The sequence below is a fragment of the Vidua chalybeata genome, chromosome 4 (assembly GCF_026979565.1).
Source record: "Vidua chalybeata isolate OUT-0048 chromosome 4, bVidCha1 merged haplotype, whole genome shotgun sequence".
Taxonomy (NCBI): domain Eukaryota; kingdom Metazoa; phylum Chordata; class Aves; order Passeriformes; family Viduidae; genus Vidua; species Vidua chalybeata.
This window is the reverse complement of record NC_071533.1, coordinates 5,678,389-5,693,709: the sequence shown is the minus strand read 5'-3', so window position 1 is coordinate 5,693,709 and position 15,321 is coordinate 5,678,389. Positions and strand designations below refer to the sequence as shown.

Genomic DNA, 15,321 nt, shown 5'->3' with positions numbered 1-15,321 from the left:
ATAAATATGGAATAGATTTTGCCTGCTTAACTGCTGTAGCCATGGAAACCATATGAGTTCTTTAAGGAGAAAGGAGTCAAAAAAGGACATAGAAATATAGGCAGTGTATTTTAGAAACAGAGGGCATGATTTCTTTGCTAGAAAAGACTACTGTGGCACATTTTATTACATACCATTCGTGATTACCATTACATTTTAAATCTTAGATTTCTGTCTACAAGCAAAGGGAAATGAAACAAAAGAAGACAAACATGAATACATGCTGACTACCTGCCTACTAGGAATCTCTGCATTCTGATAGGAAAAGGACATTACCCCAGAAAAAGCAAACAGCCACTCAATCACAATATATCTGTCCTATTTTTTAGACGTTATGTATAGTTTGTCACATGGCAACAGTTCTCTGTGATACTAACAGCAGTTCCTTCCATATCCAAGCTCAGTTCTTTGCTGCAAGAGCACTCCAAGACCTCCATGGCCTCTTCCTCTTGCTCCATGTGCAAGCAAACTGTCTCTGGATATGTGTTAATATAAAAACTCGAATAAATCAGCTTAAGAAACACAAATCTGACCAACTTAAGTAAACACCTCCACTCAATATTCTGGAGGTCAAATACAGAGAGATACTAAGCCTATGCTGTACCCATTGGGAATCTCTCAGCACCTTAAAATTCACATGCTGGTGAACCAGATTCCAAATACAACTGGGAAATTTTCTGTCTCTCTCAAGAACCAAGGCATAGATGCATCAGAACCACAAAGCAGAATGTGCTGTTTCACATGTACACCAGATCAGTGGGAAACCAAATACACAAATACACATAGTTTTTGGTGTTTCAGAGCAATGACATGCTGGAAAACCCAAAGAATACCACAGTGTAACTGCAAACTGGGAGCTGGGGAAAAATCCTGCAATGTACAAGTGAATGAGTGAGGTTTGAAGCTTGCTGTGAGTTTAACATGTGGTATTGCAGCAAGAACTTCCCAAAATGTAAAAAAAAAAAAAAAAAAAAAAAAAAATCACCATGTGTTCCCATTGCATAGGATGACATTAGCATTGGGAAACATGGCAGAATTTGTTCATACTGGCATGCTTATTTCACTATCAGTTCAGCAACAGTTCCCAGTACAAAGTGACAGCTATTTCCTACCTTCCTCTCACAGAACACACTTGTAAATCTCTCTAAAAGTTGTTTTCAAAAACCTCCTCGGGAGCAGGATGTCAAAGCACATCAGCAAAGCACACAACAGTGCGAGGAAGAGAACACTGGCTGAACTAATGGACACAATTTGAAAAATCTACAACAGAACGGGATCAATCTGCAGTGTCAGCCAACAGAATGTTAAGCCTGCAAGATGGAACTGTGTAACTGGAATGAAAGTAACCAAACTCATGACATAAGCATGACACAAGCTCAGTTCTGCTTCATATGGGACTCTGGGGCTGACAAAATTAATGCTGCCACTCTCTTCAGGACCACTGAAATTCTAGGCATATCTAAATAAATTGTTCACCCCATTTTGCTTCTGAATGACATGTATTCCTCGTTCTCCTCATCTGAGGAAAATTAGTGATTGTTCCCACAAAGAGAATACCTCTGAACTTCAATGGAACTATACCAGTTTATACATGCACAAATGTTGATCTCTATCAGGCAATACAGTATTTCAATTCAGTGACACAAAGAAATTAAAAAAATATTGCTGGGATAACAGGACCACGATGGAGAAAAATATTTGTGTCTCAAGAACTTGAATACAGCAGAGTCCAGCTAAACAATACAAATAAAATTGTGTATTAGCTGTAAGACACTGATATGACCACTATTCTCTCTGTTTTTCCCACTGCACTACAGCAACAGTATGAGTTTGGAATTGGTAATGGTGAGAAGCATCAACTGCTCTTTTCTATGGCTTTTACCATGATTCCCATTTCAATATCCCTTGAGATCCTTATAGCCAGCCCAGGCAGTCAATGGTGCTACACAAAACCAGAACTGAAGGATAATCATTGTACAAAAGAGCTCAAGTGTTTCTGCACCTTGTAGTGGACAATACCTGTCACATTTCTCCTCCAGCCTTTGTACACTCTGGGAAGAGGTTGAGTCACCATCCCTGCAGGTATTGAAAAAGATGTGCAGATGTGGCACCTGGGGACATGGTTTAGTGATGGACAGTGCTGGGTGAACTGTTGGATTCAGTGATCTTCGGGGTCTTTTCCAACCTAAATGATTCTGTGGTGCTGCAATTACTTTAGGGAAAGAATCGGCAGATTTATAAGCTACAACAAGCACCACCGTCACCACAGGCTGATCTGAAAGAACTCTGTACTCCATAACACTCAACCACCAAATTAGGAGTAAATTAGCAAAGGAGAACCTATGGTAATATTAGGCAACACAGCAAGCTATTTATTGTCTTGCTGGCTCTACCTGTTACAGGGAACACTAAAAGATTGTTATCTGCTTTAGGTTCAGGCTCAAAAGTATTATCAAACCACTAATTCAGAGAAAGATATCTGCAGCACATTTCCCCAATTTACTACTTCAGGAATATATTTACAGTCTCCTTTATATCTGCAGATGAGGTGTCTTTCTAAATTTATAATGCATTCACTGAAAAGCTCTCACAAAAGCATAATTCCTGCTCCCACATCCTCCACTCAAACATTACTCACACAGAAACTTCCTGCATCAACGAGACAGAATAAAGCCCTTCCCAGCCAACCCCCCCAGTCCAGCTGACACATCATTAGACCACATCTCAACATCATGCAGCATGAAAGCTTGTGCTCACTTTTAAGAAAAGACCAAGATAAAGGATTTCAGCTGAAAGGCATCATCAGACCCATTTATTTGATGTTCACCCAGACAACTTTGTTTTCAAAGCTGTAACTTTCTCCTGATAAAACACACAGGTATAACCACCATGTGGCCATAAACCAGGCCAAATGTCTTCTATAAGATACTGCTAAGATTTTAATTACTTGTGTCCTCAAGCCTGTAAGTGATGTCTTCCCTATCTGCCTTGGAAACCTGGACTTCACCCTTGCTTCTATCATAAATTCAAAAACTGTCAGAGGCCCTTCAAATTGCTTTTGAAATATTTCTGTACAACACCATTTTTCTAGACATCACAGACAGTATCAAAAATATCACAGGCAACATAAAAATGATAGCTTGCAAACCACAGCAGAAAACCTACAGATCAATTACCTTGCTTCCAGGCAAAAAGCATTCATCTAAAACATAAAGAAACACCCACTCCAACATCAGCATATTTCTGTTGATTTTATGGAACGTGAGAATTCCTCTGCATCCACCATCATCCACCATACACAAACCCAAGCTGAAACTGACCTCCTTTTCTCAGCCCCTGAGAATAAGGTAGGTGTCAACTCCCTTCTAACATTGCAGAGGGGTATCAGCTACTTCTTCTCTCAGCAGTTTAATGGCACATATCTAATTAAACTCAGAAAACTCTTTTCTGTTTGTATGACAGACTAAAAGATTAACTAGTGTGGTTACAGGTCTGTGCAGTTTTTACAACTACAGTTTGGTCTAATAAACTCCAAGGTGTGTTTCAGCGATGCCCCATCATCGTCATGCCTGTAATAACAACAAGATAATGATATGCAAACACACCCTTTATAGGCTTTCTCACAGATGTCAGTGTGATGTACAGTGAGCAAACAGCCTACACTTTCCTAAAGAGTAGTGTTTGCAGGGTGAAGAGGAGCTTCCCTGCTCAAGGGATTCCAAGCAGCTTTTTTTCTTTCCTTCTTCTGGCTGCTAAAATTATTTTGTGAACATAGTTAACACAAAACCCATTGAAAGAGACCAAAGATTAATTTCCAAAGATCCTGTATGCACTATATCTGTAGAAATACCATTTCCTTACTGGGTTTCACGTGGGTACAGTTGTAACAATCACACCATATGGTTTTGTCTTTTTCACATGATTCACTAAATTATCATCTCCTGAAGATTTTATATCTTTAATGCTTCCATATCAAGAAAATAATTTTTTTCTTTGATGTAATTTTCAGCACAATCCAGTGAAAACAAGTCCCTACTTTTTTCATAACCACATTTCCTCCTTCCTATGCCTGCTTCTGTTCCACGACATAAATCGTTTTCCACTGACATTTTCCTGCTTATCTTGAAACCTACAGTTCATAGAACTGTATGGGAAAGGTTTCAGTAGTCTGTGGCTTTGCCTAGGAACCCTGCAACACCTTCCAGACCCTGAAAAACATCAGGCCTCTCCCCCTGAAAGGAGTTAGCATTCAGCAGCCATGCTCCATCACTCCATAAAACCAAGTGTCACTATGCACCAAAGCTGTTTCCAGTAGCTGGGTAGCCAGTTATTCCAGTTACTAAGAGGTAGTGTCCTTGCCTACAGTTATCCTGAAGGAAAATCCAGAAACTGTCCATGGTCTGAGAAGACTGAGCCTAAACCCCTCTGTGCCATCCCACCTGTGCCTGCCCTTGGAAGAGGGAACAATCAGAAATCACCCATTTGGCTTCTACATATCTCCTAAATCTAGCAGCAAGGGACAGAATTTCATGTCAGATCTGTGACACTCCTTGAACAAACCATCAAGTATAAACAGAGCCACTGGATCTGAGAGAAACTATGACCTAGGATTTCCCCACTATTTTCACAGAGGAACTCCTCGTGGCTATTCTTTGCAAAGGAGCAAGACAAGCAGGGCAAATTACCTCCACCAGAGCAAGCTGTGCTGTATAAATAGGCAGGTTTTAATTATTTTTTTACCTTAATCAGCTTTTCCTAGATGTAACTCTATTTCCATCAAAATATTTCTAAACAGAGTAAGTTTCTACAGTAGAAGCTTATTCTAATAAAATTTACTGTGTAAGCTTATTATTAATATTAGGTAAGGAGAAACTTACACAACTGGAGATGTTTCTCATAATGTATTGTTTTCTCGAATCTAAACTACAAATATTTATCTCCCAATTGTTTTCTCATTAATTAATCACTTCACCATTGATTCTTCACACTTTCCTGATGGATGGTTTATTGTATTTCTGGTAAATTATGCCTTATGACAGGCATGTACATGTACATGTTTACCATGTAACACAAACTAAGAAAAAATGCTCATTATCTTCCCCATCTATTGTGTAATACTTCTATATCTGTATAGTCAAAACCACCTTTTATGGCCTTTCCATGTTACTCCATGTTATTTCAGGGGATTTGTGTTAACTTGCACTTGAACTTGCTTGTTTTATGATTTGATTTTCTTGCCTAAGAAATTCTTAATTTTTGCTGTCAACTCTTAGTATGAAAGTAAAATTCATTCAAAAGGATGTTTTTTATTTTATTTAGCTTAATTTCTCTATTTTTTGCTGCTCACATTTGATCATTATAGCAATTCAGTTGCAGAGAGGTTCAACGAAAACTGATTTTCCTCTGAAACAAATAGAAATGAGGAAGAAAAACCATCTTTGCTTTCTATGGAATTTAACAAATATATATATGGAATATAACAAATTATTTTCAGTAGTACTGAACCCAAAGTATGCCTCTTCTTCAAAGCTGATTTAAAAGCAACCTCGAGTTCTTTTAAGTTTAAGATAAGGAATATGGTAATTGGTCATTTAGGTCAATCTTTGGACTTGCATGGTCTCAAAGTGTACTAAACACTGGAAGTGATGGACTGAGACCTAAGGATGTGTTGTCAGTGTTGTTACACTGACAATTATGGGGCCAATGCCAACAATCCATGCAAAAACCATTTGCCACTGGATTAACGGAACCTCTTGCTTTACCACTGCCTCCACCTGTAAAGGAACACACATTACATCAAGGTCTGAAAAAAAAAAAACCAGTGACAGAGGTGACAGATGGAATTAAGACTTCACCTCTGACCAAGTGATATATATAAGATTGTTTTAGCTACCCAAATGCCTCATAATTAAGCAGTAACAAATGACTGCACAGAGACATTTAAATACAAGCCACAGAAATTTAAAAGCCATGTCTAAAAATGCAGAGGCAAAAGCCACCCAGGATTCCACAACTTTTGAACATGATAAATTCAAATTGCATTGTTTAGGGGAGCTACTGAACTCGTCTTTTGTTCACATTATTCACATCACTGAAACATCACTTTAAAGAAATAAAGGAAACGTTAGCAGTTACCGTGAATATTTGAGAACGCTATGGGATGTGACAAGTTTCTGTTTTGCTCTCAGTGACTTTTACTGTACAAAGACTAAAATTGCAGGGTTTACTTGGGATATTATTTGCACTGCCTCTGGAAATAGTGCCTCAGTTGTCAATTATGATAAGATCTCTCTCCTGCTTTCTTGCTAGTTCCATTTTGCTGTGTGGAGAAACAAACCCAGTGCTATCACTCTTACCAGCTGGGGAATTTATTAGCGAACCACTGGGCCCCTTCTGCCTCAGGATGTCTGTTGCCTGACTGCTATTTTTGCAATTTTAGACAAGGGCTGTGGCTGGCAAACTGTGAGGAGATGCAAAATGCCAATTCTGTTTCAAAGCATCATAAGAGAAAGTGCTGATACTCACCAAACTATTCCCTGAGCCCCAGAGCCAATAGGTTTCAAGTTCTGGTAGCGTTTGAGGACTGTGAAGGTCGAGTCACCTACTTCCACACTGTAGAACTGGTTGTCAACTTTGCTTTTGCTCATGTTGTAATGTTTGGCAATATATGACACATCCACTTGTTTCCCAAATCCCTGTTGTACAGAAGAAGGGAAGGGGAGAGGGGTTGGTAAAAACAGAGAAACCAAGGCTGGTAAAACATTAGAATACTGATAAAGCACTGTCAGCCTAATTTTTCAATATAAATTCTTGTCATTTTTGGCTCACTTTCATAAAGACTGTATCAAATCTTCTTTCATGCAGGAAGTCACCATAAAAAGGCACTGATTAAAGAAAACCAGTGAATTCTCCAGCTGGTGTTTGTGACACAGTTACTGCCAACTACTGCTCTCGACCTGCCATCACTCCTGCCTCATGACTACTGGTTTATGTGCTCGTGCTGATTCTGCCCTCGTTTGTTTTGCAATTAATTTAAAATAAGATGACTTTCATCAGTGTGGAAGTGGGACAAGAGACACAGGAATCAGGCTCTTCATTATGGATCAGACAGAGCAAGCAAATGTATTCCCATGAGTGCTAAAACTTTCCCTGAGCACGTGACAAAGGCCTTGAGCAACTTTCAACAGGTGTTGCAAAAGAAACAGAGCAGTTAATGAGACAAATTGTGACCCAACATGGTTCAGTATCATGGAGATTTATTCAGAAGCTCTGGAGGTCTTCAGGAGTTCTGGGTTCCTAAGGATAAGAGGGAGAGCTGCTCTCATTACTTAAATGCAGCAAACACCAATTTTAATGACACAAAACCAAGCACTGTAGCTAGCACTGCACAGCAGTGTTCCTCCCCAAAACTGTTAAATTAAAAACCAATAATTTTTACAAGACTTAAAAAACCCTCCCTCAAATTTGTAAAATTAACATGCAGCAAGTTACATTATAACCCCTTTACAACTACTGCTGAGCTCAGTTCCCTATGGACTACAGAGCAAATTTATAGCAATTTGAGATAAAAATCAGAATTAAGTGCTTGTAATTTAGGATTCTATAGTACATGGTGCTAAGCACAGGATTCAAAAGCTCAACATATTACAGCATATCTTCCCTAAAAGAGTTGACAGTTCAGTTATGGAAGTCAAGATGTGCCCAAATGCCTTCCATAAAGCAAAATCCTAAAACAGCTATGCCTCTGTCTATGCAACTTTTTTCAGTGCTCCCGAACACAGCTTATAAATTTTCTTATTTGCTCTATTATAAATTTCTTTCCCCCAAAAAAAATCTTAATGATCAAATGCATTATGTGTTTATGGACTACTATGTTGAAATTTGATGGAGCTGTGAAAAAAGTAAAGTTGACTTTGATTACATCACTCATTCAATTAAAAAGGACATAATTCCAGTGTTCCAGAAATCTGGCCATTAAAAACAGATTACTGACCTTGCAAAGAACTTGGATTTCAAGGTTTGCCTTGGAAAAATTATTATCGTTTTTCTGTCCATTATCTAACTGGAAGGCCCTTTGGCACTGGACAGCGTCGTCCTAAACACCTCATTTAGAGACTTTGAAACATTTTAATAAATGCAGCTCTCCATTCAAACACAAAGTCTCATCTCAGAAAACCAAGTGGCAACTTTACATTTAACTTGTTCATCAAACATTGTGAGGGGGAGAGCAGGGGAGGTCTTGCCCTAACACAAAAAGTGAGAGGTTTACGGCCACTGACACAGCCCTAAACTGAAGCTCCCAGAGAGTGAAATTATTCCAAAAGAGGTTTGAATTTTTCTCATTGGAAGACAAACAGGCTGCATCTCATTCACACTGTGTAGCCTTAGTCTTAAAACGTCTCCCATTCTGTGAAGAGAGATGCATAAATTTGGCTGTTCAGCTCAGGTATTCATACCAGACCTGAAACTGGGAGGTTTTTTGGGTTTTTTTAAATAACATGCTCCTGATTGACAGGCATTTCACAGCTCCCTCTGGCTAGACAAACACATTTGGAGCGTGTCTTTTCCTGATGTCATTATCAGAACAATGCAGGACATATTCAGCATTAACACCCATTACTCTGAAACCAATGTTTATGTATAAAGTGTCAGCATAAAAATTGCATTCCTGAGTGAGCCTGACTCATATCCAGCTCCTCTGGAAGTACAGACAGACCGAATTTTTTAAACAAATTGGATGACAGTGTTAAGGCTTGAATGAGCCAGGCCTGCCACAACTTGTTTGTGTCCTCACTCCCAAGCTACCTGACAGCTCCTTGTGTGGCATGGAGCTACATGGGAGCACATATTTTATCACTCTATGTCTAGAATAAAAATTACTTGCTTTTAAGTTATCCTGACCGTGTGAACTACTAGCCTCGGGAAATTCAAGCTGCGTACAGTGGGGTTTCTGAACTGCTGTGGTTCCAGCAGCTGGTTCTTTTAAATCCAGAAATGCCTTAAAAATCAATCAAAATGGCTGAGAAGAACCACTCTGTAGTAGCTCAGTTCCATGGGTAATTAACATATCCAATTGCTTCAGTCAACAGCAATTAAAGTTGTGGACCCAGAAGACCACAACTGATAAGAAAACGCAAATGTCCTGATGAGCTGCTCTCCTCTGCACAACACAGACCATTCCTATGACAATCTGCTCCTAACTGTGTGTGAGAGGGAGAGATAAAGACTGTTTTATTTTTCATGAAATCATTTTTCCTTTTCAGATTAGTATCTTTTTCCCTACTTATAAATTTGTGCCCCATAAAGTCTTTTACAAGCATTACTTGTAAAGTTCAAGGCAGGCTGATTTAGTTTGAAGTTTACTTCAAGCAGAATGTCTCCTCTGAGTGACAACAATTTCAGCTTTGTGGACAGGCCAAGGTCTAAGTTGCCTCCTCACTCTAAACCCACACTGCTAAAAAACTACAAAAAAAAAAAACAAAACCCTGTTCTATATTTTCCAATTTTTACCAAAGCCTAAACAAGCAAAATAAAAGCATAGTAAGGTTACTAATGCCCAATGCACTGCTTACTTTCATAACAACAGGAGACTGATGATATAACTATCCTTGTCATGATGCTGACTTAAATCAAATCCCTAAGTCAATGAATTAACAGCATTATTGGATTAATCACATTTGATCAGATCCCCAAGCCAAGCTGACACATAATTAAGAACAGTCTCTGGTTGATTCAATAGCCACTTCCTATTGAGAAAAAGGAAATGGCAGTTTTGTTTCACTCCAAAATAAAGATTAAAAAAATCTTTTCCCTTTAGCAAGGAAATTCATACTCTTTACAGAGCATGTCTATGTTAGTTTTAGTTTCAAACCCTGATGACAATGTTCTTCTCCCAATCTTCAAATTCACATAGCTCATCTTAAAGAAGCCAACACACTACATTTTGCTCTTCTCCTGTTACATCCTCAGTGCTCATTTAAACCCCTTTCAGAAGCCTTGGTGTTGTTACAGATATTGATATTCCCCCAGATGCCCCTCTGTACACCACTAAGCTATTTCAGATTCAGGTTTTACTGCACAATGTTTACAACACCTGTGCAGGCAAATAATGTTAAAGCTTTGGTTATATGGCATCAGAAAGGAACCCAGGGCTAGGAATTTCCAGTATACACCCTTCTGTAGATGCACCTAACCATAAACTCCTTTCAAATGTGATTGAGGCTAACATCGTAAGAAACCAGGAATTAGTACTTCATTAAGAAATAGATGGGGCAAGGAAGTTTGTAGATACACATTGCAATCAGGATATCACAGTAAAAATGTATAGGTCTCATACAGTAAAGTGAATTCCAGTGAGTTAATACAGTTTCAGGTGAACTTGAAATGAACTTGGGCAAGCTACAATACTGAGGCCCCAGAACAACAGTAAACATTGAAGCTGTGAAACTTGGAACAAAACACATCAAAGTTCCTCAGACCTCTGTGTAAGATGAAAGATTATTCCTCAGAGACAAAGTATGCACAGCAATGCCATTTGTTCTCAGTTTCCATAAACATTTGGACAATGAAATTACATTACTTCAACACTGAGAGGAGTTTAGCTTTCATTTCATAGGTATAAAAATGCATGAAACATTGCTTTCTCCTTTCAGTACCTAATTGAAAACTTCTAATGCGCACACACACATTCCCCAATGCCATTCTCTTTCCTCCATACTGAGAAATTTAAGAGAAGTGAAAGTTTCTCAGCCCTGAAAACCTAACTATCCTTGTTAGCTCACTTGAGCACGAAGCCATATTTGCAATGATGTTTGCTTAGTAACCTGACAAGTGAGAAAGAGAAAAGAAAATAAACTGTCAAGACTCAAGCATTTGAGATGAAGGAAAAAGATACTCTCACTATTGCTAATTGTTTAGAGAGCATATATTTTGTTTTCAAAGGAGAAGTATTTGAAAATTCAGTGGAACTCAAATAAGTGATTGCCTCACACAGAGCTACAAACTGTATTCTTTCCTTTTCTTTCAGAGTACAGAGAGGAAAAGAGTTAAAAAGCCCAACAGAAATAAAATTGTGCTATTTTCTATATTGTAAGGTGAATTGCCTCCTGATATCCCATTTTATTTGTCCATTTCTATCCTACAACATAACTATACTTATCATATTTTACTGACAGACCTTTGTTTCTGAACACCATTCCTTCTATTATCGATGAGCCTAAAATACAGCAATGCCTTGCAGCTCAGCGGCTCATGCATTTCAGCTTTTATAAATACAAACGCTAGCAGCAATTCATAAATACAAACTTTTATAAATACAAGCTTTTATAAATACAAACACTAGCAGCAATTTAAGGCAAATTGCTCTCCCTTGCATCTCCAAGACAGTGAGCACTGTCACAGATTCTGCTGGCAGCATCAGCAGAGAGGAAGCTTTACCTCAGCGTTCGTATCCTCCCCTGTGTGCCCACAGAAATCCTGGCAGGAACACCCGTTTGAGGGTGCCATGATGCAAGGCTACTGAAATCAATTAAAGCCCTCCACATGTGTGTGTAAATGCAGGTGAGTGAAAGAATCAGAAGACTGAGAGGCTGACTCCCAGTTCGCAGCTGGCACGGAGCCCAGAGATGAGCAGGATGAAGCAGAGGATGCTCTGAGCCAGACAACATGATGGCTCCCCATCTGCAGCCAGCCTCAGACAAAGAGTCTGGTGTGGACCACAGCACATTTCGGAGGTGGATGCCTTTGGATCCCTCAGGACACAAAAGGATAATATCTTAAAGCTACAATTTAACCTTGAAAGTCAAATGCTGAGGTTGTAGAGACTGACATTCATGAGTATGGTAAAACCCTCGGGCTTCTGGCCAGCTCTGAAAATGTGCATAGAGGCAAGCCCTGCTCACCTGGGTGCATCTGCTCAGCCAACAGCCCTATGAATTTAATGGCTGTCCTCCCACTTGCGCAGCTCTAATTCTCACAGAAGTTTCAAATACCAGATTTCTGGCATGAACATGAATTTGTGAGCCCTCTGCTTCAAATTTAATGGTCACTGGTTTTGCTGTGTAAATTTGAATGGCCACAGAAGCTTTCACTTGGGAAATATAGAGTGTCTTTGGATAGAAAGATCTACTAAATTATTTTAAATTGTGTATTTTATATATGACACACCTATGGCAGAAATTTTATCTATTTTTTTCTCTCCATAAAGCCAGACTTCCCACTTATTCTGGCTCTCCCTGAACTCAAAAGTCCATAAACAGTGATCCAATCTCTTACACAGGGTTTCACCTTGTGTGTGTGTGGTTGGATGTAATATTACAGATTTTGGTCTTACCAGCTACATCACACCACAGTTCTTCATTCTTCCACCTCATTCTCATCCTGTGAGGCTTTTATTGGTCATCCAGTCTTTCTGATTTTAGTGTGTTTTGAGTGGGATTTAAAAGCTAATTTCTGGCCTTCTTTTAATCTCTCTCCAGCTGCCTTGTCCCCCAGACAGGGGGCTTTCTACACTCAGCCTTTCAAGTAGACAACAGACCCCTGCAAACAACTCAGCCTTGACTGATCAGTGATTGATCTTTTTACATTTGCTTTATTGACTCTATTTCAACACATCATATTAAATGTAGTACAATGTTTCTAAGTGCTGGTTGGGGTTTTTTGGCTTTTTTTTTTTTGTTAGATTGGGGGTTCTTTTATAGTTGTTGTTTTTTATTTGTTTGTTTAAACACTCTGTCCTTGTTTAACCTCTTCTAACTGAGACACCAAAAACCTATCAGCTTACCTAGCCCTTACCTAGTTCTGATTACATGCAAAGCAACAAATCTGCCTTCTCCTTTTCAATTGTATCTACTCAAAACATGAAGCCAAGCGCTATTTACTTATTTCTCCTGTCCTCCACATGTTCACTGAGCTCTTGGTACTTTAATTCCTTCCTTCCTACAGGCACCGAATTTTCATAGCTCATTTATAACTGTGGTATCATGGATTGCTCAGAAGTCACTGTGTCCCAGAGTGTGTCCTTCATTCCGGGCCAGATCCCTACAGATGAGCAATCTGTGAGTATCTGCACAAGAAAATGCTACTTCAAATGATTCCTCCTCCCCCTGATGCCTGAAGAGCTCAATGCTGACACACAGGTGACATCCACCACTGGCCATCACACCAAAGAAGGTTGAAAGGACTGATCAAGAAACGTTGAAAGAAAAGGTTCCTTGAGTCTGAGGCTTTTTTTAGGAAAAGGAACTAAGTCAGTGATCCAAACACAATATGTAGCCAAAGATACAGGAGAGAAAGTAGATTTCTCAATAGAACTATATAATTACAGTATGTGGTGTGAAGACAATAGATAATGAAAGGATTCTCCCTTTTACAAATAAAGACTATATGGAGTTAAGTAATCACACCTTTAGCTAGAAATAGACAGCTCTTGACCCTGTGAAGTATCATTTTATTCATAAAAATCTAATATATCAATTATTGATAACTTTTGAATACCAGCTAATCTCCCTTTTGATAGAAGGCATAATCACAGGACACACTACATTTAGAATTGTATTCTAAATAAAGGTATCACATATACCTACAGCTTAGGGAACATGTAAATTCTGACAGGCTACACATGTCTTGATACTTATTAAAAAAAAAGATACCGAAAGACTAAATGGAGAGAAATATGGGTGAAGAAGTCACTATTCTTTTGGAATTGTAGATATTGTTAATATATTAGTATTAAAATTTAGTGTCCCATTCTACTCATGGTACACTACTCTGCATTACCTTGTGCTACAATAAAAATCTGTAGGGTCCTACAGATAAAAGCTTGTTGGTGATAACAGCCTTACAGAAGTCTAATGAAATTCTATAGGCCTTCTTGTTCTATTATGATAGAAAAGCAGATGTCCTCAGCCTTAAAAAAAGGTGGCTGTTTCAGAACATGAATTGGCTACCCATATCCAGTAATTCCAGACCTGGGTGTTTTTACACTGCAAACAGGGTGAAGGGGTGGGGAGGTACATATTCGCCCTACTTATGCTACTGAATGTTTCTCAGGAAGGGCCATTCTTTTTTTCTCCTTAAGCTGAAAATCCTTAAAATTCTATTCCTGCTGAATTAGCATTTCACTGTACAAAACTAGTATGCTCAGTGACATAAGCTCTATGTCAAAGAAAACTGCCTGTAATTATGAATATGTCACTTTCCTTCAGAGCACATAAAGCTATGCCTTTCAGGCCACAAATATATATCACAAGAAAAATATACCCTCAGTACTAAAAATAATTGGGGTTCTCTTCAATAGTGGAACTTTAAGAAAGGCACTTCAGCACAGCACCTTGGAGAAAGTCTCCAGTGAGACAGAAATTTCAAATGGAAGCAGGAATAAGAATGGAATAACCAATTTTACCACCTGGATACTATTCCTAATCTCTAAATAAAGATCTGGATGCTTGGACCAAGGAAAGAGATATAACCCCCATCCCACTGTGAGCAATACAAATGAACAGCATCCAAGACAGGTCTTAATGCAACCAGACACTTAATTTAGAGACTGTTCTTGCTCATAGTTACAGCTGTTATTTGGATCAGGGCCTATCTTTATGGAGAGAATAAATTAACATGAAGCTTAAACCACTTTTTATCCTCAAGAGAATCGATCTGAAGGTCTGAAGACCTTGAAAAGGTATCCATGTGGTAAGTGCTTGAAGGATGGAATTCTGTTCCCTACAATGTCAGGATAGTATCTCTTTGTATGTATTTAGTGGATGACGCCATCCTGGGTACCTGCTACAGCCATCAAATAGGAATTCATCTTACTCAGTGATAAAAATACATCCAAAATGGTGTAAGTAAAAAGGAGAGGAGAGCTATGCAAAAAACCTCTATTCTGCACAGTGAAAGTATTTTTTATCAATAACACGTTTCTCATACAATGTGAGAAAAAAATTTGCAATTTCTGCAATTGTTTTTGGAAGCAAACTCTGTCAAAACATTACAAAAATACTACATTTGACAAAGTTGCCAGTGGAAGAATTAAGCAAGTTAAACACAAGCATATGAATAAAATAAAATAGAAAAGACAGTTAAGCAGATTATCAAACTGAATAGCCAAAACCCATCCCAGAGCTGATGATTCCTAAGTCCAGATTCAACCTTCTCAGGAGAATTAATATTTAGTGTCCCTGAGTTAAAAAACATAAAGTAAACTTTCTAACACCTGTCACTGTCTAATGTTAAATGCTTGCACACAAGTAATAGCCCTTTCTTTTTTACAGTTGTGCTTTCACT

General features: G+C 38.6%; 1 protein-coding gene across 16 annotated transcripts in view; it reads right to left on the bottom strand.

Moving 5' to 3' along the window:
- MAPK10 (mitogen-activated protein kinase 10) overlaps positions 1 to 15,321 on the bottom strand; it is a 137,578-nt gene that overhangs the window by 55,875 nt on the left and 66,382 nt on the right. For all 16 annotated transcript variants that reach the window (XR_008430585.1, XM_053941086.1, XM_053941084.1 and 13 more), the window contains one exon: positions 6,565 to 6,734. Coding sequence is in view for 15 of the 16 variants with exons in the window: in XM_053941086.1 (XP_053797061.1) it covers positions 6,565 to 6,734 (170 nt within the window). In the remaining variant the exon portion in view is untranslated. The remainder of the gene's footprint in view (positions 1 to 6,564; positions 6,735 to 15,321) is intronic.